The sequence below is a fragment of the Cinclus cinclus genome, chromosome 1, assembly GCF_963662255.1.
Source record: "Cinclus cinclus chromosome 1, bCinCin1.1, whole genome shotgun sequence".
NCBI lineage: Eukaryota > Metazoa > Chordata > Aves > Passeriformes > Cinclidae > Cinclus > Cinclus cinclus.
The window spans coordinates 110,135,978-110,159,556 of record NC_085046.1 but is presented as its reverse complement, the minus strand read 5'-3'; the positions used below and the strand labels follow the sequence as shown (position 1 = coordinate 110,159,556).

Here is a 23,579-nt window from a genome sequence, read left to right as displayed (position 1 = left end):
CCCCTGATGAATCAAAAAAATATGTATTTAATCCAGAAAAATTATTATTTTAGAATGTTCTGAATAGTCTCTAGAGCTGGACAGATTTTAACATATATTTTTTTTATTAAATATGTAAAAAGATAAACGCAAGTCAAGTTATTCACATATTCAGACAAAAATCTACTCTATCATGCGACAGTTTGTGGATAATGTAAAATGACTGATACATCTGAATAAGACTTTTCTGTATCTATTATGCCATTACTTATCTATTTATAATTAACAATACATATGTTTACATTCCTTTCAGTTTACATTTAATATATAACCAAAGCTTTATGGTGTGCTATTTAGTAAAGGTAATTACAAATACATATTAAAACCATAACAGAAGAATGGGTTACTCACAGGGGGCGGGGGGAAGACAACCCTGTCCCCTCTCAGAACACTGCTCTCCCCTCAGCACAGCCACATTTCTGGTACCCCCAAAGAATTTCACTGCCCTGGCTCCCTACATCAGTCAGTCCCCCCTTGATACAAGCAGTGAGAGGGCTATGGTTCTCAGATCAAAAACAGGATACAAGGAATTTTCAGGAAACAAATTTCAGCTTTTTAATTTTTTTTTTTCATATGTGCTTCAAAAGAGAGAAAAGAAGAGAGACACAACAGCCTGGCTATGAACTGTCTGGGGAGCTCAGCAACCCCTACCATTTGCACCTCCAGAATAATGTTTTCCCTTGAAGTGTTCTCCATGCACCTGCTCAAGTATTGGCAGAAGGATAAACTCCAGTAAGCAGAGACATGCTGATGAAATTAAGTTTATAGCCTGATCCCAAACTCCTTGCCCCATTCAGAGATCCCATAAAGGTTAAAGGACATTCTGGAGTCTGGAAAAAAATTAGTAACTGCTCTTCAACAGTATTATGAAGAACTACTGTTTATTACAATGACAATTGTAATAAGTACATATGTTCTAATAAACACAAATACAACAAAAATGACAATTCCCCCATTTGTGGTGATTCCTGGAAATAATTATTTTGGAAAAAACACAATTTTATAAACCAGACCTTATTTGTAACCAATTGAAATGTGAGAGGAAAGCGCTGGCCTGCAGATTGAAGTAGTTTGACTTCATCACTGTCTAGGATGTGAGGTCAATACTGGGTGCAGGGCTTTGGAAATCTCAGCCTGCAGGGTCCAGAAACTCTTCTGCTGTGCAGGGGGAGGATCAAGGAACTGGAAATACCTGTTGTGGTGCTCAACTGCGTTTTATATATTGTCAGTGGTGCAGCACAACAGCAGGGTTCTCACATTTAACTAAGAGCCACTTAGCTGCAGAAGATTGATTAGGAATGGAAAACTGCATGTGCATGTGTGTGTGCCTGGGGGCTGATTCATTGGAAATCTTTCTGTGGAAGCATAAGCTGGGGACCTAGTGCTTCAGGAGCCTATGAGTGCCTAAAATGATTTCGCTGTTCAATAGGCTGTGGAATTTTTCAGTAAATGCCAATTGGGATAGGACTTCCACGTACCTGCTAAATCAGCACAACAAACCAGAATTCAGAAAATGAAGTGAGAGACCAATAACACCAGGCATTAAATAACCAGAGGGACTACAATGCACAGTGGTAGGAGAAGAACAAGGAATGCTTTTTATACTTCAAGATACCCCTGTTATAAAATACCATCATTTAGAACAGGGGCATGGGACCAGACTGGAAGAGAACCTCCCACTGCCATCTCCAGTGCACACATGGTTCTGCACCACACTGGCAGGAGGAAGGTCAGCCAAGAGCAGAACCAGCTCTGTGCCCTCAGTAAGATGGTCCCCTTCTGATGTCTCCAGGAGGACTCCTCACTGCCTCTCTGTGCTTTGGAAGTAGCCTTAAACCTGTGAAGTGTCCATCATCCCACTTGCAGGGGAGTTTGGGGCCAGTGCTGTTGCTGTTTTCCCCTATACTTTGCACTAGTGACAAAATTTCTGTCTTCTATACCTGTATGGCTGGTGCAGTGGAAGAGGGAAGGAAAGTGGAAAGAAATGCCTGGCCTAATTTCTTCTTTTCTGAGAGGCAGGAAGCCAAGGATGATGGTAGAGACTGCGTCCTGCAGCAACTCTTGTGTCAAGGAGATTTCTCTCCTCCCTCAGCACTGAGCTCTGCAGAGGTAGAGCTGCAGCTGGAGGCTGGGACTGGATTCCTCAGAAAGGAAGAAAAGGTGGGAAATGTCTGTTGACTAGTTAGGAAACTGGGAGGGTTTTCAAAAAGCTTAAGTGGATGTCTGTTCCTCCAGAAATCAGCCAAAAACATACAATGCAGCTTTCTAACAAGCTTTCTAACACGGGGGTTTAAATCTCCCAGTGAAACAGATGCTCTGCTTTCCATTTGTGAAGGCAGGAAAGGAATAAATGTCAGCAACAGAAGCGTTTTCCTCCACAACACAACCTCATCATTATGGCTTGAGTATGACATCCACTGTATCCCTTGATTTCAACTGTTTGGCCAAATTGATGCCCCAAGGCAGATGTACTAGAAAATGCAAAAGCACCACAAAGTGAGAGACACAGCTAGTGGTACAGAACTCCTTGCACACAAAATGCCAATATAAATATGTTAGAACAAGTTACAAGTGTATCATACTTAAGACGAAAAAGAAAAAAAAATAAATATATATATTTTTAAAGAGCAGAACAAATCTCAAGCAGCCAAGTGGTGACGTTGCAGTGATGTACAGTAGGTGATGTAGCCCTACAACCTCTTGGGAAGATACACTGAAAGAAGACGTCTGCAAATGCATCTTGGCAAAGTATTGGTACAGAATGCAGTGGTTGGCTGGCACTCACTATGGTACATAAATGTTAATGGCAGACTGGGAGTGAACTGATTTCAAGTTTGAGGCCGCACATGTTCCATTCTCCAGAAGAAAGTTCTCACACAAAACGAAAATTGTCAGAGATGCTGCATGAGTCAGTACTCATCCTGCTGCTGGGGCTGTTCATGGACTTGCTCTTCACCTTCATGCTCATCTGTGTGGCTCTCCTGTAGGGAGAAAAAGATGCCAAAACACTCTTCAGCAGAAAGCATTCCTCATGTGATCTTGCCCCATGGTGCTCACTGTAGCATAAAACTTAAAAATTTTCATGCAAGGAGGAACAAAATGAGCTGTTACCTGAGGAAAAGAGCATCTCATAATATTACATTAAAATGTACTTACTTTACTTCTAATTGAGACATATGCAGTACTGGTATTTCCCTAGAAAAAATATCAGCTTTCAACATGACTCTCTGTTATATCTCTTCAGGTGAGCAAACACTTTGAATAGTTAGACAGTGGCATGCCAACAGTTGGATGCTGTACCATAGCATCCTGATGTCCTCACATTTTCAGCTTGTCCAAGGTTTGCTGAACCTATCTGCTGTAGTTTTCACACAATCTTCTCTCAAGGTCTGTATCACTAAATGGGCAAGACACTTCTACTATCACCTGCTTTTAAAACTCAACACAGCCTCCTTTTTGAGGTCAGGCATATTTCTTTCCCAAAATAATACACTCACGTTAACTCCCACAGACTTGCAAACACATTTCCTTGGGGAGGCTGGGGGGAAGAGCCCCATATTCACTGACTTATAGAGCTACTGTAAAAAGCACTAATTGCTAAGTAATCACTTCCCATTGTTTTTATGCATAGTATTATCCAAAGCTGTCTCTCTGAATATACATTCCCACTGGAAGATGAATTCCTGACACAAGGAAAGGCTGTATCCTCGCTGCAGATGACACCAGTTCTGAACAGCTTTCAAATTCGAGGCAACAGGCCTAGTATCCTGAGTTGACCTCAATGTTATCTGAGCTCAAAAATGTCTGGCTGACTTTTAGAGCATCCCTTCTGGACTGCCATTAAGCACAGCTGCATTTACAGCTTTCCTCTCAAGTGCTTTCCATCTTTCCACAGCACGGTTCACTGAAGAGATCCCTCTTGTGTGCTCTCTGCCCTGCATTAGTACCATTCTGCTGTAGGCTGCTCCAAAGGAAAACACTTTTCCAAGACACTGAGCTGCCATTCAAAATCCAGCATCCCAAGTAGGCTACCTCTGCAGAACTCACCTGGCTCCCTAATTTTTGTCAGAAGCAAGTGGCATGAACAACAAACTTTAACAAATTGCTAATGCTAGGTTTTCAAATTTGAGGCAAAAATCAAAAGAAAAATTAAGGCCATCATTTTCACTTCCCCACAATAGTCCAGAGCAGCTTAAGAAACAGGCAAATTCCCTTAAAATATTTATCTAAAGGGCAAAAGCAGAATAAGGTTCCTAACATTTGCTGATACAATGGAAAGAGTCACCCGTTCACCACATATAGAAACAGCCCAGTTTCAGTTGAAAGCAGGCTTTCTGCCACTCAGTGCCATTTTCAGGCAGAAGTAACACATCAGTCAGAGCAACTGAAGTTAAGCACGTTTTGGCCCCCCAAGGGGAATGATGACCTTATTACATTCAGTAGGTACATCACATCAAAACAGCTTTGTGAGCAGTACCTAAAAACTGCAGCTCCTGTGATGGGCTGCAAGGGTGCAGGATGTGCAGAGAACAGGAGGTTCACAGGGAGGAGCTGACAGCTGGGAGAACGTGACCCTGCCCTGTGGGGTGAGAAAACTGAAGGTTCTTTAGCCACAGTGAGTGATGCTGCCTTGACCCCATCTGTCCTGAGCCTACTTCTGCACTGAGGTGACCTGCTCTGGAATGCACATGTTCCACAGGCCCTGTGTGACAATTTTATGAGATGCGTTATTAGAAAACCCACTTGTGCAGACTTTATGGGTCATGTATGTGCTTTCCTCTCATTCGTACTCTAGGAAAAGCCTCTAAGCACAGGGAGTGGAACCTACTCCAAAGCTCTGAAGAGGAGCGGTGGCCCCTATTTTACCAGGCTTATCTTTGATGGAAGTAGTGAATCTTAATAACTACTTCAGAAGCTGTTCTGAGACTTGGGACGTATTTTTCAGTATATACAGCTTGTATAAATACATGAAATGGGAACCATTAGAGTCCAATTACTTTGGGACTGTGGAATCTCATTGAACAGCATCCCCTAATAAGGAAAGTAGTGGAAGATCTATTTAGAACATTTATTTCTGGCTTGAGCCACATGACCATGGTCATCTCTGTCTCCCACACTGAGAGATGGTCTCTTTCAACCCTTAGATCCATCTGCCTCAACTATTCAGGTGTGCCTGTAAACTGAAGAGTTAGACTCCAAAAACTTGGTATTGGGGAGGGTGGGGGCCTTTTCCAAAAGTAGCAGAAGATATAGAAGCTGCTACAGCAGAAAGTTACCAAACCAGCTGCATTTTGAGCAAGTGCTCTGGGAAATTGAGTAGAGCAACCAAGATACCCAAAATGAGCAATTCTCCCAACTTCTGTATGAACTGAACCACAACAGCCTGCGTAGGAAAGCAAAAGCTTTCTATATTTCTGCTTTTTTGCAAAGACCTAAACAGCTGTGGGCTTCATAACCAGACACAGAGCCTCTTCTCCTCCATCACTCTGAAGCTCTTCCAGTGTAGTACCACACAACCAAGTGCTTTACAAACTGAGAGCTAGGGGCCACATCTCTCCACCACTGAAATACAGTCTTTTGAGCACTATTCTCTGGCAACTTGGATGTTTTTGATGAAGAAGAAGGATTAAAAATGACCAGTTTGTGATTAAAAATTACAAAGGTCTATGGACTGATGATTTAACCAAATGTTAAATGACAGTAGAAGATGATATCCCTCTTGCTTAAGCAGGGACATAATGATGAGGTTTAAGCAGAACCAGACAAGGTAAAAGAAAAGGAAGGCTCTAAAGAGAAGGAACCAACTGGATTGATATTTTTTGCTGCTCAAACTCACCAAAATAAAAAAAAAAAAATAAAAAAGAAAAAAAATTGTTCAGTCTTAAAAAATTAGTTCTTACTGAATTAAGCAAAACAGAAGCTTAGATGGTGACATGACTGAAACTACACTATAAACTGAAATTCTGAGACAAATAATTACCCCACTCCCCACCCCAAGACATGAACCTGATCAAAATCTCTTCAGTGCAATACTACAATAATCAAACACCCGGGGAATGATTATTTGAGGGACTAAATTCTATACTTGCATTTTGAATCATTCTACACACAATTCTCCTAACAGCCTCGTGGCCTGACTAGGAAAGCCAAACTGCTGTTAACAAGGGATTAACCTGCAAAATACTGCAAGATAAAGAATTTAACTTGGGACAAATTCATTACAGAGAGAGAGAGAAAAAAATAAAATTCCCATATCTGAAGGGCAAAACTGGGCAGTAAGAGAGTAAAGTCCAAAACCAAAAAATAGGCAGTGTCTGAATCAGCACTAAGCTAGTGTCTTTGGTTTAGTGCTAATGCATTTGGGTCTTTCCTCAGAAAGTCACAGTCCATCTGTTAAGCTGAGGAGATCACCAAAAGGAACAAAAAAAATGTGTGAGGAATGGCCTCTGTATTCCTCTCTGGAGGAGCAGTGCTCTCCTGCTGCAGTGACACACCCAGTCTCCAGAAGCAACCACATTTTAGATGAAAGCACAGTTGTATGTAGTTCACATGCAGGCATGGATAGTGATTTCAACAGAGAAAGTCTTAGAGGGAAGAAGCAGATAAAACACTGGGAAATGGACTGATGTAGAACATTTTGTAATGTGTTCTGCCAGCAAGGAAAACTGCAGAAGGAAAAGCAACAAATGCGTTCCTTGGTGCAGAACCACTCTGCTATTTAAGCCAACAGACAGACAGATGTGGTAGGGGTATGCAGAGAAGAGGGATTTTTCTGGCTTTGCTTTATAAATAAATCACTTCTCTTGAATCCAGAGGACATTTTCTTTGACCACTATATATATGTAACACTTTTACCCTGTTATCACATTCCTGGCAAATGTCTCATTGTTTATTCCTGTGAAAATAATGGTTTCCTCCTCTTTTTCCTCTGTAGCACTCCTTCTGCACTGCTGAACAAATCCTCTTTCCCTTGTCACTTCTCATCTGAGCAGTGGCACCTGTTAGCTTCAAACTTGTGGTTCTCTTGCACCTAACTTTCAAACATTTAGGTCCTACATTAGCCTCTTTTAGAAAAAGTATGTTGAATTAGTAGTTCCTTCAGCACTAGTTTTGATATAGAACTACGTCAGCTGACTACTGCTGCAACAGTTTTCTGGGAGCAGATGTAAGACAGCCTATGGTACCCCAGTGCTGCCATGGGATTAAATTGATGCTTGTACACTCTGGAGCCAAAGCCTTCCTCCTTTGGAGACTGAAGGGTCAATTGTCAGTACAATCCATACAGGGATTTGGTTAACGTGAATAGGAGTAGTTCAGCTAAATCTCCACTGAATCATTATCCCTGAATGTCTCTGAGGAATTTAACCAGCACCCTTTGCAGCTTCTTGCTTTGTTCAGTGTCTACAACATTAAGTCTAAGATGCAATGAGATTCTTGCTTAATCTTGCAGACAATACACTTCTGAAATTTTGCTAATAGAGGATTATTTGGTTTGCACAAGGAAGAATTTTGCCTATAGCAACAGGATAAAAAATGCTAAAGAGCATTATCTTTGTACATATAATTATGCATTTGGCAACCAGCACCATACATATTCCAACACTGCCACATGGGCCAGGGAAGGTTCACAGCTGTAGACAGCGAGCAGCACCTCTGCCAGAATTTTGTGATTTTAAATGCACTAAAGAACATGGGTAAAACAGTTCATGCACACGGGGGGAAGATGAAAAACACAAAACTAAGGCTCAGAACCATATAAAATCAATTTAACATTGTGACACAGACCCTCCCCTTTTAGATAAAGCTCAGCAAACCCAGAATACAAAACGTACACTGAAGCAGTGAAAAGCAACAAAATTCCTGAATCCTCCCCTCAAGGTAAAAAGTCTGTTGTTTGCAATTGCAAATGCAAACCTCCTTTTTGGGGAGGAGTCACAGGAATCCTGGCTGCTACAGATCTGCTGGCCTAAATAGATGGATATATATTGGATAAGACCCAATACTACACTAATATAAAAATTGATGCAATTAAGTTTTTTTTTGTTGAAATAAAAACCGTAAAGCTTCAACTCACGTGTTCATCTGAAGCATAAAGGACTTCCATTAGCCGATTGACAAGGTCATTATTCTCTCCCCCGTGTTCTTGGCAGAGAAGTTCAATCTCCCTTAATTTGCCAAAGTAGAAATCCCTTTCCTTCTCCACGCCTTCAAGTGCAAGTTTTAATGAATGTACCTGCATATAAACCAAGACATGATGCATCAGTTTTGAGGTTCACTACAGACAAAAGAACACAGTCTTAAAATTTTGTATGCTAAACAATCTTAAATACATATTCAATTTTGTAGCTTAAAACGAAGTCCAGTTTTCTTTCTGCAGTGCTAAATTGAACCTTACACCACAGAGAACAGTAAATCAGGCTCCCCCACTACTCCCCCTGGATATGTCCTAACCTTGATCCTTAAAGGTCAATTTTCTCGGCACTCTTTTATATTGAAGCTCAAAGCAGCAGTTCAGAAATCAGGGCTACCTAAGCCATGTCTCCTAACAAGGCTGCCAGAAATGTCATGTAGTGGTAACTAATAAAACTTTCGGCTCAGTACTTGCATTATTTTGCCTGAATAAATGTGTAGCTGTTGGGAAACCTACAATATTATCTCCTTGCCTAAAAATACACTGAACTAGAAGAGGAGGGAAATAGTCTAGTTAGGAAATTAAAAGGTCCTCTAGTTACAAATGTGGTATTGTTATGCTGTTTTTCCACCTCTCCTGTTCTGCTTCTTCACTTACCATATTTTATAAACCTGTGTTTCAGCACTCTGCTGCATGACTGGGTGCACCACGGGCTACCTGCTCTGACTGATGTGCTGTTTCTAGCAACAAATTCTCTCAAATGCCAAGTACTTTTCTCCTTGAAACCTTGTTCACAAGAGTCTTCAAACTATGCTGTCAGCCTCAATTCACCACTAGGACTGCTGCAAATAATTCATGGGCAATGTAGCTGCTAATGATTAGGGTTTGTATAAATCATGACAGATGTTGCAATATATTTTTATACATATATATTTTAAAAGAACAGTTTTGTGGGAGCATAACTTAGAAACTTCTGTCTAATGGGGTATACACAATCAAGATAAGTGGCTTGGAAATTTGGAGGACAGCAGCATAAAAACCAACAGAAATAAACACAGATAAAGCTGTCTACAACAAACACACTGACCCCAATCACATCAAATTACAGCCAAATTAGCATTCACATTTTAAAGCCTGCAATTATACAAATGATTTTCTAAATAAAACATGTTAAATAAATTAAATTGTATCAGACTACATTTCAGTGAACTGATATGATTTAACAGAAACTTCTGTGCTGCCAGTTCTACTGCAAGTTAATTTATTTCCTTCACTAGTAAAAATTCCAGCAGAGTTCAGACAATGCTTTGATAGCCTACTAAATCCTTTCAGTTTGTTTTTCCATGACTGCTGAGCTAGGGATGCCTTTTTCTGACCTTTGATTGTAGTTTCAAAGGTGTCAAGCAGCAGAACTGACCTGTTACCAGAGCAGGATCTCAGGGCATCTCATTTATGCACTAATTCATTTCTGAGCAGCTGCCTGAGCATGACACTTAAGTCTTCCCTTGACAGTTTGAATCCATTAGGGATATAATGATCAGTCACCTTAAAATTAACTATTTTTTTACAAAAGTAGGAATAGCAAAATGAAACAAGAGTTTACAATATTCTGGTCTATAGATGAAGACTTCATACTTAGGAACTGCCACAGCATATTTCTTGAGAGCAATGCCTGAAAGCAGCCAGAATAAGAATGTAACTGCTTCCAGATCTCTTGCTCTGTGCTTGCTAGAGCTTGGGAAAACAATGAACTTCAGATGAAAAACTGGCAGCTAATAGCTGAGACTATCTCCCCTTCTGACCTATTTACTATGAAGACATTCTCCTGTTTTCATTCTCTCACATTCACGCTGTTTAAAGAAACAAAATCATTAAACTATGTACATATGCATGGAGTTAATTAACTACTGTATAGAATAAACATTGTTATAACCAAACCAGATATGCTTTCCTTCAGTTCCAGCTACCTATCTGTGCCATGTGAATCCATATTTCTCCATATACTTTGCACATCTGCATCCTACTTTTTTCCTTCCATGAGCATGCCAAGAGGCTGACACTTGAGGAACAGCTCAAGTCATCTCCCACGCTCTACTTCTGGACCAAAAGTACCCCTCTGCAACCCAGCTAATGGGTGCAAAGGCAGAAGTTCTTACTGACTGGTCTTTTCTCTGATGGCACTTACTGGTAGCATGAATACCCACAGGGCTGCAGAGCCAGGGTGCAGATTAACCCCAACTGTAGGCAAAAAGCCACAGTGATGCTGTTTTCAGAAACCACATGTATATCAGCACACAGCTAATAGTTCCTTTTACATTCTTCATATATAAAAGTCCCTTCTCTGCATGTAATAGCCCCTGGTTTGTGTTGTCACCTCAGCTGCACTCAGACACTCTTCAGGAGAGAGTTAGTTGGCACAGACCAAAGACACAGCAGGGACCACTTTGTTATTTTAATGCTGTGGGTAATCAAGCTCCAGCACAGAGTGACACTCCTTGGAATTTAATTTTGGAGTTTAATTTACTGGCACAGTTAAAAGATTATTTTAAGAGAAACTTTAAGATTTTAGGGAGCCATTAACTGGCAAATGTTAGGGACAGCTTACAATTATTGCAAATAGGTCATTAAGCTCCACTATGGTAAAACATAGTGTACAGACATTCCCACTAATTAAACTTTTCTGCTACAAATTGCATGGAAGTTCAGATGTTTCCATCTCCCTCAGCTGCTACCCATGAAAGGGATGAAAAAACTATTAGAGCAACATAGGGCCTTGATACCCATGACACAATTCAGAACTTCTTACTTATAATCGACACAGTGAGGGTGGCTGCTGCCCTCATCTCCACAACTGCTGCAGAGTGGTAAAAAACAGGCAAATTGGCTCTTGCAGCATGTTCACACTGGGGGTCAGGAAAACCTGGCTCAGAGCTGCTTGCAGCATAGCTTTTTTGGCATGTGTAATATGGCCATGGTTTACAAGTATCCATTAGTGGGAAATGAGATACCAAATGCTGTCAGCATCAAGGAAAAAAAGCCTTCCAGACCATTCTAGCTAGATGATGTCTCTTAAAAACTAGCTATTAAAGAATCAATTTTTCAAATCCTCAAATTTTTTTCTTCTCTTCTTTGGTGATGGGGGAAATAATCTGTTTTCCTTCAGGGTTATTTGTATATAAAGCTTAAGGTTTTCACACATGGAACGTGCTAGGAATATGTTAGCAGTGGATGTGATAGTGACTGTCTATTTCAGTAAAGATCAAATATTTTTATGTTACTCAGATGCCAACCATCTTTTCCTTCTGAAGCAAACACATACTGACTTCTGAGTACAAATGTCACAGTTTCAGTGGCATTAAGCTGACGTTTGAACTCTGCTTGACATTGATTAAAAAAAAAAGATTCCATGAAAAATATGTACATCCACTCCTTGTGCAACATTTACAAACTTTTCTGCTACAGCAACAATCTAGAGCCCATTTGGAAAGCTGGTGGGCCCTGTTGTGCTCTCTGCTGCTCAGAATGACACCCTGAATCCACAGAATGCCATGTCAGGGATGTGACTATCCATCCACCACCTTTCAGTGTACAACTCATCAAAAACTTGCAAACAGTGCCCCTGCAAACTGAAATCTTTGCTGTTCAGGTCAATGAAAATCTGCAACTGAAATGCCCTTAACTGTGGAAAATTATACTTGATCCAGAATAACAACTGCTTCTTAAATGGAGCTGCCAGGAACTCTAAAATATGTTTTTTCCTTTCCATTTTCCCTCACCAAGAACAAATACAGGCATCAGGCCTCATATATAGTAGTGGCATTTAGACTATTCTGATAGCACAGTCTTCAACCAGATGCAGGTATTTATTCTTGTCTAGTGCAAGTACTCTTGCATTTCAGGAATGAGAGAATGGTGTAAAGCTCCCGAGCATAAACAAAAATGAAGCTCTTACATTCCTAACATTACAGAAATTCTGAACCTTTTTAATTATATCACAGAACATTATTTCTAATATAACTAAGTATTCTCAGAAAGGTAGATCACATTTTAAAATGAAAATGGTGTATTAGCTTCTTTAATGCCTTCCTTCCAGAAAGCAGAGCACAATGCTCTACTCTCACTTTAACTGCAAATCTCTTAACACCTTGGTATGACAAACAAGCTTGTTTTCTCTACAGCAGCACATTAAATTATTTGTTTCAAATTAGCAATACACAAAAGCAAAGACATTATATGGATTTTTTATATCCACATGAAATAAAAGATATATTTTAACATCTAATAAAATCAGTCATTTCTGCCAGACATTATTTTTTACAATAAATCTCTCTCTTTTTTTTTTTCCTCTTTCCAGCTGAACTATTTCCACTTTTGTCCCTTTGTAATTCTGGAAAGCATAATTCATTAGAAGATAATATTAGATTTCAAGCCTGCCTGTGACAATGAATGCATCTACTTTTATGCTTAAAGCAAATTTACCTGTTCACTGAGCTGTATGACTTGGGTTTCCAAATCTTTATCTGATTTGGATGCTGAGCTGCTTGGCGCAGCTTTTTTTGCTGAAGATGGGCGAGAAGGTGTTGATCCTGGTTTAGAAGCTGGACTAGATTTAGCAGCACCTGAAAAACACAATAAATAAGTAAACAATAAACAAGATTGATCTCTGTAATAAATGCATTCCTATGAAGCTGGTACTGAAACACAAGTATTGATTTTACAGCCATCTCTCTCTCTCTCTCTCTTACTTCAAGGTGACTGTAGAGGAAATTCCACTGCTGTTATGCCTTGAGAAAGGAAAAACCACATTTCCTACTAATCTGAGTTTGCTTCTGAGAGTGAAGTAACTCTAAAACCAAAATAAACAACATCAAGTCACGAATAAAAAGTTCCCTTACATCTGAGCAGCTTTCAGCTTAAAAAAAATACACCATTAAGAGAGCGTTCCCCCAGACCATTACTTAACATACATAGGTATCCTCAATTTTCCTGGAGAAAGACAGAGCTGAAATAAACTCAGCTAAACTGCCTCTGTGCTTTTTTCATTTTCAAATGTAAACCACCCCTGAGACAAGGGTATTGAAACTCAGAGAGAGCAGTATTAAACTCCTTGGTGATTCCACAGTTGGCCACAGTGACCAGAAGATGTGTTTTAATCTCCTTAGATCTTCCTATTTTCTTTTAATTACTTGTGCTGTGAATCTGCCAGGATATGGAGCAACATATTCACCAGCAAAAATGGCAAGCAATGAGTGCATACAGATACTCTTTTTCCACAATGACTTGGCACATAAATGCCCAAGCAGAGCAAGAGTTGTGTGAAAGGGCTTTCAGTGCCTTCACAGGAACCTCCCAGCCAGCTCATCACACCTTGCTCTGCCTCTCCATCTTTCATCTTTTGATGCTGGCTGTTTGGTACAGTCACCCAGCCCATACACGAATGCCTGGCTCACAGCTCTCCCCCTACCTCAGCTCCCACAAGCACTGCACTCCAACTTGGCTTTTTCCTTATTGGCTCCAACAAGGAGTAAATTTGAGATGCGCTGGACAGACATCTGATACTGAAACTGGTTTGGTTAAGAAGACAAAACAGAAACCCAACCTCTCTCCAGCCTATTTGATTTGATGTATTAAAGCAGGCATGTGAATCAGAGGTCCAGTTTGGCTGCATCCATGTCCATCACTGTTTCCTACAAAGAGCAAAACACCATTGTCCAAATGTGCTGGCAGGCTCCATGGTGGCTCCACCACCAAATACTGTCAGCTCTGAAGCCTGAGCTACACAGGAGACAGCCCTCATTCAGCAGGCACCCAACTCCCAGCTGAGCTCTGAGCTTGCTGTTCACCAGTTCCAGAGGGAATTTGCCCTGGCTTTCTCAGCAGTCACCTTCTACCCCACACCTTGCCAGCTGCTCCTCCCATAGGATTACTTGATTTATGGCACACTGCAAAATGTTCTAAGTTGTTATTCCCACAATGTATCCCCAGTGTCAGACGATGCTTTAATAACACAATTCTTTGTAAAAACAATGCATTTAAAAAAGCTATTACTAGGATGAAACTGCAAGGAGGCAGGGAGAGGAAGGGACAGCCTGTGGGGCTGTCAATATGCCCAGACCATGGAGCTCACAGAGTCTCACTGACCTGGAACTGTGACAGTGGTTCACTGGAGGAGCTGGAAGGCAGTGAGAAAGGAGAGCAGTAAAGGGTTATTTAATCAAGCTTAAGCTTTCCTGATTTAGTCACAGGCCTCCCTCTGTAGAGCAACCAACCCCTCCCACCCCTATGGATAACTCTGCATTAACTGGGTCACCTAAAGCCAACAGAACACAAACAAACAACTTGATAATTCAGTTAGCATGTGTAAACATTTCTGTGCAAGACAGCCATCCTCCTTTCCTGTGCTTTTTAATATAAGACAGATAAGGGGAAAAAAGCATACTGGTGGGGGGTTTTGTGGTTTAGTTGTGTTTTTTTTTTAAATTTTGTTTAATATTTTTTGTTTTGGTTTTGTTTCTTTTAGAAACTGGTGACTCTAATAACTTCCATGTCTATTGCATACACAAGCTTTTCCCTAGCAGACTTCAGATACAGTACACAGGCTTGCTAAAGTTGGGAATATGCACTGTCGTGTATATGTCTGAATGAAACTTTTTACACATCATACTTAGATCAGCAAAGAATAAATCATTTTTTGAAAAATATTAAAAATGCCAAGATCTTTAGCTGCTATTTTTCTTTATGAAATTGCCTAAACTTTAGCATTCTGCCTTCAATGCTTTCTAGGTTCAGCCCATATTTTCACTAACTAAAAATCAGCTGCTTTAGAGTAAGATTGATAAAATGTTCTCAAAGCCAAGAAAATGTTTTTCATTTGGATTAGCAGATAAACAGAAGTAAACTAGTGTCAAAATATGCAATAAGAACACACATATGAAAGAAAATCACTTTGACTCTAGCATTCTTGTTGGGTCTTAAGTTATTTAATGACCAAACCATCAACATTTACTTCTTATTGTATTCTACAACTACAAGATGCAGGTTCAGGGTAAAAACTGAAAAGTAAATGCTTTAAAGCTGGCACAGAGAGAGAGCTAAGGAAAGAGCAGGCACAAGCATTTGATCCCCAGGTATTCTCTCTAATTTGCAGCTGAGATGCCCTCCCAGAGTGTGCTGAGCAAGCCTCATCCCCAGTGCCTGCAGCACTGATACATGGCATTATACTCTGCCCTCCTTTGAATACAACAAAGCCTTTTGAATTTCTACAGCAAAGTGCCACTAAGCTTTGTAAAGTCTAGACAAATCAAAAGAAATCAACTTTTGCTCCACTGCTCAGGATCAGATCTTAAACGACTGAAATATTCCAATTTCAGTAACATAGATAAAAAACAGCCATCTAGTTACTAGGAGGTATCACCAACAGCTGGACAGAACTTAATTGCAATAGAGAATGCTTAGGGATATCTAATTTAAAATTTCCTGGAGGGAAAAGAAAAGCTTTACTGCACATTTATTCTAAGATATCAGTTTTATAATCAGCTCAGAAATAAGCCTCCATTCTAGTAGAAGCCTAATTTCATAAAATAATTAGAGAATGCTGGTCGGTAGAGTAATGCAAAGTATACTTGAAACAGCCAGATATCTAAACAGAAACAAAAGATCTTGATAGACTTAATGACTTGGTGTTGAGCAATGGTTTTGCAGCCAATTATTGCAATAATGGAATAACTCCTAATGCGCTGTTAGAGGGACTACATAATCCAAGCAGTTTAAATTCTAACACCACATCTTCCATGAAAATATTTATACATAACCCATTTACATATTCTGAGAAAGCACAAAATTTTTTACACATGTTTTATGAAAAAAGTATCCAATAGTCATCTCTTTTCCCTGATCAGCGAGAGAATTGCATTGTAATCAGCAACACGACTGTTTGCTCTTCAAGCTTACTGCTGATGTTCAGAAAGAAATAGAGGGCCCTTCCCTGGAAAGGAGCATCCCCATGCCCCCAAAACATGCTGGCAGGCAAGACTGGAAAGCAATGTGGCAGAAAAGAATTTGGGGGTCCTGGTGGACACTGAGTCGAGCATGAGCCAGCAAAGAGCCCTTCCAGCAAGGAAGGCCAGCAGCTTCCTGGGAAAAGCATCAGCAGCAGGCTGAGGGAGGTGATTCTCCCCCTCTAGTCAGCACTGGTGAGGCACATGAGGAATGCCTGGTTCAGTTCAGGGCTCCCCAGGATGGGACAGACATGGATGAACTGGAAGAGTCCAACAAAGGGCCAAAAGACCAAGGGAATGGAGCACCTGGCATCTAAGCCAAGTTAGAAAGCTATGTTTGTTAAGCTTGGCAAAGAAAGGTTTCAGGGGGGATCTTATCTACACCTCAAGAGAAAGTGCAAAGAAGGAAGGAAACAGGCTCCTTTCAGTGGTCCCCAAAGGATGGGAGGCAATGGGCTCAAAACGAAACACAAGAAATTCCATTAAACATAAGAAATAACTTCTTCATTCTGAGGGTTATCAAATACTGGAACAAACTGTCCAGAAGAGGCTGAGGAGTTTCCAGCCTTGCAGATGCTCAAAATGTGACTGGATATGGTCCTGGGCAACCAGCTCAAGGTGACCCTGCTGTCAGCAGAGCAGTATGACTGGATAATCTCAGAGGTGTCTTCCCACATCCACTGTTCTGTGAGAACTTCTGTGACAGCATGCTCTGATTTTAGGTCAATGCAGGGTTCCAATTAGATTTTTTTTTTTGTAAACAGTACTGCAGCTGTTTCTATTAGCACCTGGATAATTTTTTGTACCTGCCCATATAACACTAGCAGAGATGAGAAAAGTAAATTCACAACTAAAAGACATTATTCTGTTCTTGTACTGAATTAAGATGAGCCAGCTTTGAAAGGCATTAGAGGTTTCCATCTGTGGTACTCCAGAAACAATTACTAGTCAGTCCACCATAATTAAATGTATCCCATGCAGTTTCAGCTTCACTATTCCTTTTGCTAAAAACCTAAGTTCTACACACAGGTGCAAACTTCTGCAACATAAAACAGTGGATGCTGGCACTGTGCAGATTTGGGTGCAAAAAAGCTAGGCTGCAAATTCCAGTTCGCTTTACATCACAGGCACAGTCTTGTAGACAAGAGACCTCCTTAACGTTTAGAGAGAAATCTTCCTTGAAGCTATATGAGTAATTAGTGTGCTATTAAATATTTATGCAAAATTTCAAGAAAACACGTGCATGAATACAGTGTGGATGTGCCTGAGGAGAGTGTGGAGAGCACTGGAAGCCCTGGGCAAGCACAAGACTTGGCTGAGCCCACGCAACCACTGTTTCAGTGGAATTTGGGAATCACTCACAGTCTATTTTAGCCAAATTAAAGGATTTCATAAAATGAATATTCCTGACTCATGCCACAGGAGAAAAAACCCAACAAGAGGCCACAATAATTTCTTCACAAGCTAAAGCAAAACTCTCCACACACTTAAACCAAGAGAGAGAGAACAGTAGAATAATTAATATTCACTCACTCTTATTATTGTAGCTTCACCAGGACACAAGAAAAAGCTCAGTTTAGGGACACTTAATGAAATAAGTGAGGACAAATGATACTTAATGGGAATTAAGTGACCTCAGACAAAATCTGACTTGACTTTCCTAATCCCAACACACTGCAGTGCAGCTGTCCTAATTATTTTGTGGTACTACCCTCCCCTGGCTGGCAGGACCCTTCTGTCCTCTCAGCTCCCCAAACCTTCACTGCTGCTGGTCCAGTGCAGTCTGGTGAGCTCTGCATTCATCCTCTGCCAGACAGCTGGCATGGAGAAGTGTGTACAAGTACTTGAAACTTTCACAATTTCAAGAGAGCTATCCAAGTAAGAAAGTCCAATGCAGGCCACTTGTCAAATGAAAAAGTTTTACAGATGGCATGACTGCCTCAGTTTGTCTTTAATACAAGATTTGATAGAAGGGAACTAACCAAAGCCTTTTCCCCATCATAAATGAAGACTTTACTCTAGATTGAAAATAACCACTATTTATTTATTATTTAAAATAATCAACAACTACTGCTTCTTCTCAACTGAAACCTCTATCTGCTCTAGAAACATATTTAAGTATGCAAACATTTATTTCAATGGATGAAACCATTCCACAGGCTTAACAGAAGAACACAATTTAAAATTTCAAGTGCTCTTAAAAACCTGCATTTTCTAAAATCTCATTGTCTGCCTAGCTATAAGGAGAAAGCAGTCTCAAAAGGAAAATCTTAAAAAAAATCTGCAAAAAAATGCATGTTGGAAAATGAAAGAATGTGAAAACATTTGTGCAACACAGACACTCAAAGGGTACACTGGAAATTAAGGTGGTCATTTTCACCACTGCTTTTCCAAACACAACCATCTCTCTGGATAAAAGGCCCTGGCTCCTTGCACTGCAAGCGTGTTTCTTCTTGGTCTAAATTCTCAACCTCAGTGGGTTTAAAAATTCAGTGCTCCTCATGCTGGCAGGGGAGATGTGTCTGTACCGCAGCGGAGCTGCTTCACCTCCCAGCCGGCACTGTCACTGCACATGCTGTTCCCCTTGGTTAGCACAATTCCTTGGCCTTGTATGAACTAGGGATGAAAACACCCTCAGCTTGTCACCCTGCAGCTCTTTCCATCTCTAGCTCTGCCACCTTGTCCTGGAGCACCGCACCACTGTGAGCAGAGATTGCCATTGCCAGCACCTACTGCCTGCCACTGGGGAAAAAGGTAGCAAGTCTTCGTGGAAAGCAAAAAAAAAAAACAACAAAAACAACACAAAAAAAACCCAAAACAAAACAAACAAACAAGCATTAGGAGTTCTCTAGTCTCCCAGGAGTTCTAATTGTATCACTAGCTGATAAAATAAAGACTGGTCTCACTGGCTATTTTTATCCCTCAAAATTAATTTACAGCACTTCTGTCACAGCAGGATATACCATTTCCCTACAGAAAATCAGTATTTCTCTTGTGCAATTGGCTTTTGGATGGCACATTATACATAATGCATTCATGCACAAACAGTTCATTCTGCCCTGGTTATTTTCCCTGTCATAGCGTGAGTATTTTTAGCCCTCATGTGATCCTCCAGTATTTTCCAGCTCTGCTTTAGTCATCCTGCTCTCACTGAATATTTCAAACTAAAAAAATCTAACAGCCTTCAGATTTAAGAACCTCTCACATTTTCAGCTTACATGTAAATAATTAATTTTATTAAGCTGTCTTCTACCCATGCATTTTTGACACCCCACACCCACACTCTAGAGAGTGTTCCATGGAGAATTGCTCTGACATACAGGAATACTTACATAAGACACTAAGCTAAAATCCTGACAACCTGATCACTATTTTCAATTTTGATCAGATGAAACCTTTTCCGCTATTTCCCGCAGGGAGCATTAGAACTGGCACAAACAACAGTGCCCTAATATTTTAATCCTGTACCACAGTTTTGACTCTACATCTGTAGGCTGTTTGCCACTGCATTAGAGAAGAGCAGAGGCTGGAGGAGATCAACAGTAGGCTCAGGGCTGGCAGATGGCATTAGATCTAAAAGCAGCTGTGCTGCTGCTGCCAGAGAACCTGCAGCAGTGGTCTGTGCTGCTCCTTGAAGGAGGAAGAGACCTTCATCTCCCCACTGAGGTGCTGAATTCACCTGGTGAAACCTTGTTGCTCCTACTGTTTCTGGAAGCAGACTGTGGCACATTACCAAACCCTTCCACCCGCGGCACGGCCACAAATCAGCTCTGTCTTGAAGAAAGGGACAAGGCAGCACGAGGGTGGCACAGCAGATTAGTTGTAGGGACCTATTTCTGCTTCCATTTCCGAGCTGCATTATCCATGACCTGTGCTGACCCCCCAGTAGGATCACCTTTGGAATGGGAAGGGCTATGGCTGCTGGCCTGCTCACCAACTAACAAAAAAAACAGTGCATTTTTAGATTTCTTCGGTTTTGGGTTGTTTTAAAAGTGTTTATTTTTCAAATTAAATAAAAAAACACATTCTGCATTTATAGAGGTATAGGTTAATATCCATTTACAGGCACAGGAAGCAGCTACCTGATACCAGGCATCATATAAAGATTTAGAGTCTGATGAAAATACCGAAAATAATTTTAATTCATGCCAGTACCTTTCTGGAAAAGTTTTCAGAGCAGACTTTAAGGATCTGACCACTTGTTAACTCAAGGACATATATCCCAGACTACCTCTGAAAACACATTGTTAGGACAGTGTTATAAAGCAGTAATGAATAGTCAACAATCATCTCCTAAATCATTCAAGCCCAAAACTCTGTCAAAGGCCACTGGAAGGGTTACTCCATGGAGCAACCAGAATCACCTGAAATGCATATTAAACTGCTAGTAGCCAAGGTCAATTATTCCTTTAGAAATACATATATCTAATCAATTTAGAATAGGTATATTTTAAAGCCTGCCAACCCCCCAAATATGAATGAGTACCCATATATCTGCTTGCTCCTGACACCAAACAACAGATGTGTACATTTAGGTATGTCCACTGCATGTTGTTTAAAAACTTTTGGATTATGCTGAAAAATCTTTTGGGCTCTTAATTTTTTTTCCTCACTAGTGCTTCCTTTTGTTTTGTTAAAGAACTGACTAGGCACTATTAAAGTTTCAAAACTTCATTGTTAACACAGAGTAAATCACACACATTAATAATGGCACCAAGCTGTGTGGTGTGGTCAGCACGCTGCAGGGAAGGGATGCCATCCAGAGGGACATGGACAGGTTTGAGAGGTTGGTCTGTGTAAACTTCGTGAAATTCTACAGGGCCAAGTGCAAAGTCCTACACCTGGGTCAGGCAATCCCAAGCACAAATACAGGCTGGGTGGAGAATGGATTGAGAGCAGCCCTGAGAAGGACTTGGGGTAGACAGGGGTGTTGGTTGATGAGAAGCTCAGCATGACCCAGCAATGTGCACTTACAGCCCACAAGGCCAACAGTATCCTGGTTCTATATTATGGTTCCTATAGCAGCTGTGATGAATACTCCTTCACTTCCAGCTAACTGGGGAAGAGAGAGGTATAGAAGCATGTATTTCATGGTAATTTCCCAGCTGCCCACAACTTGCTCCAGCATCACCTCAATTTAATTCCAAGCAGCACACAAGGCACACACAAGTTTGCAGATGCATACAGAACTCCTCCCGGAGCATCAGTAAGGGCTCCCATTCCTTCCAATGTGCAGGTTCTGTGATGGGGTGAGGCGAGGCACAAAGGCGTCATACATCAGTCCCACATCAATGTACTCACCCAGAATTCAGTAAAACCATGGAATGACTGACACCCAACTGAATTAGTTCTGTTCTGAAATGCAAACAGCAAGAAAAGCTGGAACTCTCATTTCAGCCAGGTCCATGCCTCACCATCCTCAGCTCAGAAATTAAACTAATGCCTTGTCTGTCATACTTCTGGACAATATTTAAGTTAATAATGAAGTTTTCCATAAAAAGCTAACTCTCACAGCCACAGAATCTTCCCAAGACTCATCACACTATCTCAGTTGTACAATCTGATAAAGGCTGGGAAGGCACAGGACATGCTCTTCATACAGCCAAATACACAACAAGACATTACTGCATTATCCTCCATATCAGCTGGCTGGTTCTACTCCAGTAGCTATTCAATTTCTGTAGGATTGTCACCTCCACAGCTTTAATTTGGATGACATATTTGTGACTTTGGAAAGAACAGACCATCTGTAAGAAGAATTAACAAGCACAGTAAAGTCTGTGTTTAATAAAAGCGTTGTTTCCAATTTCTGAATTTGACAACATCTTGACATTAGCGCTTGGGTTTTCTGTTTCCAGAGGGAGTGCAAGACATCACATGGGAAATTGGAGCATGCCAGACCCTGAAATTCAGAAGTTCAGGCATAAGACAGTGCAAAATAAAGATGTAAACAAGCTTTAGAAGCCCAGAGTAGCACTGGTCTGCTATTAGGTGCCCTGTTTCCTGGAAGCACTAATGAGCTGAAGGCAGCTGGCCAAGTATGCCCCACTCTGACGTCAGAAGTGATCAGAGCAGAGCACTGAAATCTGGGTAGGATTCCAGAGCACAAGGCAGCCTAAAAGTGAGGGTGCTTCATGCTTCACACCTGCTCCTGCTTTTGTGAGTACTGGTGCATATCCGAGCCCATGAGAGGACAGGTCACAGATTTAAAATCAACTGAATATTAATCCTTATTTGAGTAATGGGTTAGCATAAACCCAGGACAAACCAATCAAGGAATTAGGTGTGTGTGCATGTGTATTTCCATATGCACAAACCTATGTCCAGTAACACTTTTTAGTGACTATTTTCTTTCTTAAATGTTAGCTGCTCTCCTGTTCACTTAATTCTCAGTTAACAAAACCAGCATCTGCTTAGTGACTAGTCATATCCACATTACATAAACACCAAAGATCAGGTTTAGTCCTTTGGACTGTTCCAGAAACAGTGCTGTGGTTTAACCCCAGCAGGCAGCTGAGCTCCCAGAGCTGATCACTCACTGTCCCCTGAAGTGAGATGGGGGAGAAACTCAGAAGGGGAAAAGTGAGTAAACTCATGGGTTGAGAAAAAGACACTTTAATAGGCAAAACAAAAGCCATGCAAACAATTCATTCACCACATCCCACAGGCAGGCAGGAATTAACCCATCTCCAGGAAAGCCAGCCTCCATCACCCATAATGGTGATTCAGCAAGACAAATGCTTTAACTCTGAACATCCCTCCCCACCCTTCTGCTTATTTCTCCAGCTTTTCTGGCTAAGCATGATGCCATGTAGTATGGATTATCTGTTCAGTCTATTGGGGTCAGTTGTCCTGGCTGTGTCCCCTCCAAATTTCTTGAGCACCCCCAGCCTGCTTGCTGGCACGACAGTGTGAGAAAGTGAAAAATCCTGGACTCTGTGTAAGCACTGATTAGCAATAATTAAAACATGCATGCCTTATTAACACTGGTTTGGTTTTGAATTAAAAATTTAGCACCAATCTCCTTTGAAAAGTTCTCTCTATTGTAGCAAAACCCAATACAAGCACAAAACAGAAAATATTAGAAGACTGAGCCATCTTTGTGAAAGACCAAAAGCTATATGTTTTTCAGTTAGGAGGACTAGCATACCCAAACAATAAGCACACATAAAACCAAAAATAACTTAATTTTTCTTCTTCTGGTCAGCAATTAAGATTTGGAAACATTTTACTCACCATAAAAATTAAAAAATAAATCAGCCTCTGCAAGCAATTTCCTATAAAGGTGGAGGTGTGAAAGAGGAGCACACTCCATTCAATGCTCTTGAATACACTTGCACATACCACATTCAGCAGCAAGATGGTTAAAAGCCTTTGCCTCCACCACCAGACATTACCAGAGTCCATGTCAC

At 40.8% G+C, this 23,579-nt stretch overlaps 1 protein-coding gene across 4 annotated transcripts in view; it reads right to left on the bottom strand.

Moving 5' to 3' along the window:
- Positions 1-903: 903 nt before the first annotated feature.
- The window catches only part of MAPRE2 (microtubule associated protein RP/EB family member 2), an 87,373-nt gene continuing 64,697 nt past the window's right edge, over positions 904-23,579 (bottom strand). For all 4 annotated transcript variants that reach the window (XM_062488774.1, XM_062488783.1, XM_062488792.1 and 1 more), the window contains 3 exons: positions 12,650-12,789; positions 8,114-8,272; positions 904-3,020 (listed from right to left, as the gene is read on the bottom strand). In XM_062488774.1, the coding sequence (XP_062344758.1) occupies positions 2,949-3,020; positions 8,114-8,272; positions 12,650-12,789 (371 nt within the window). In that variant the 3' untranslated portion in view covers positions 904-2,948. The remainder of the gene's footprint in view (positions 3,021-8,113; positions 8,273-12,649; positions 12,790-23,579) is intronic.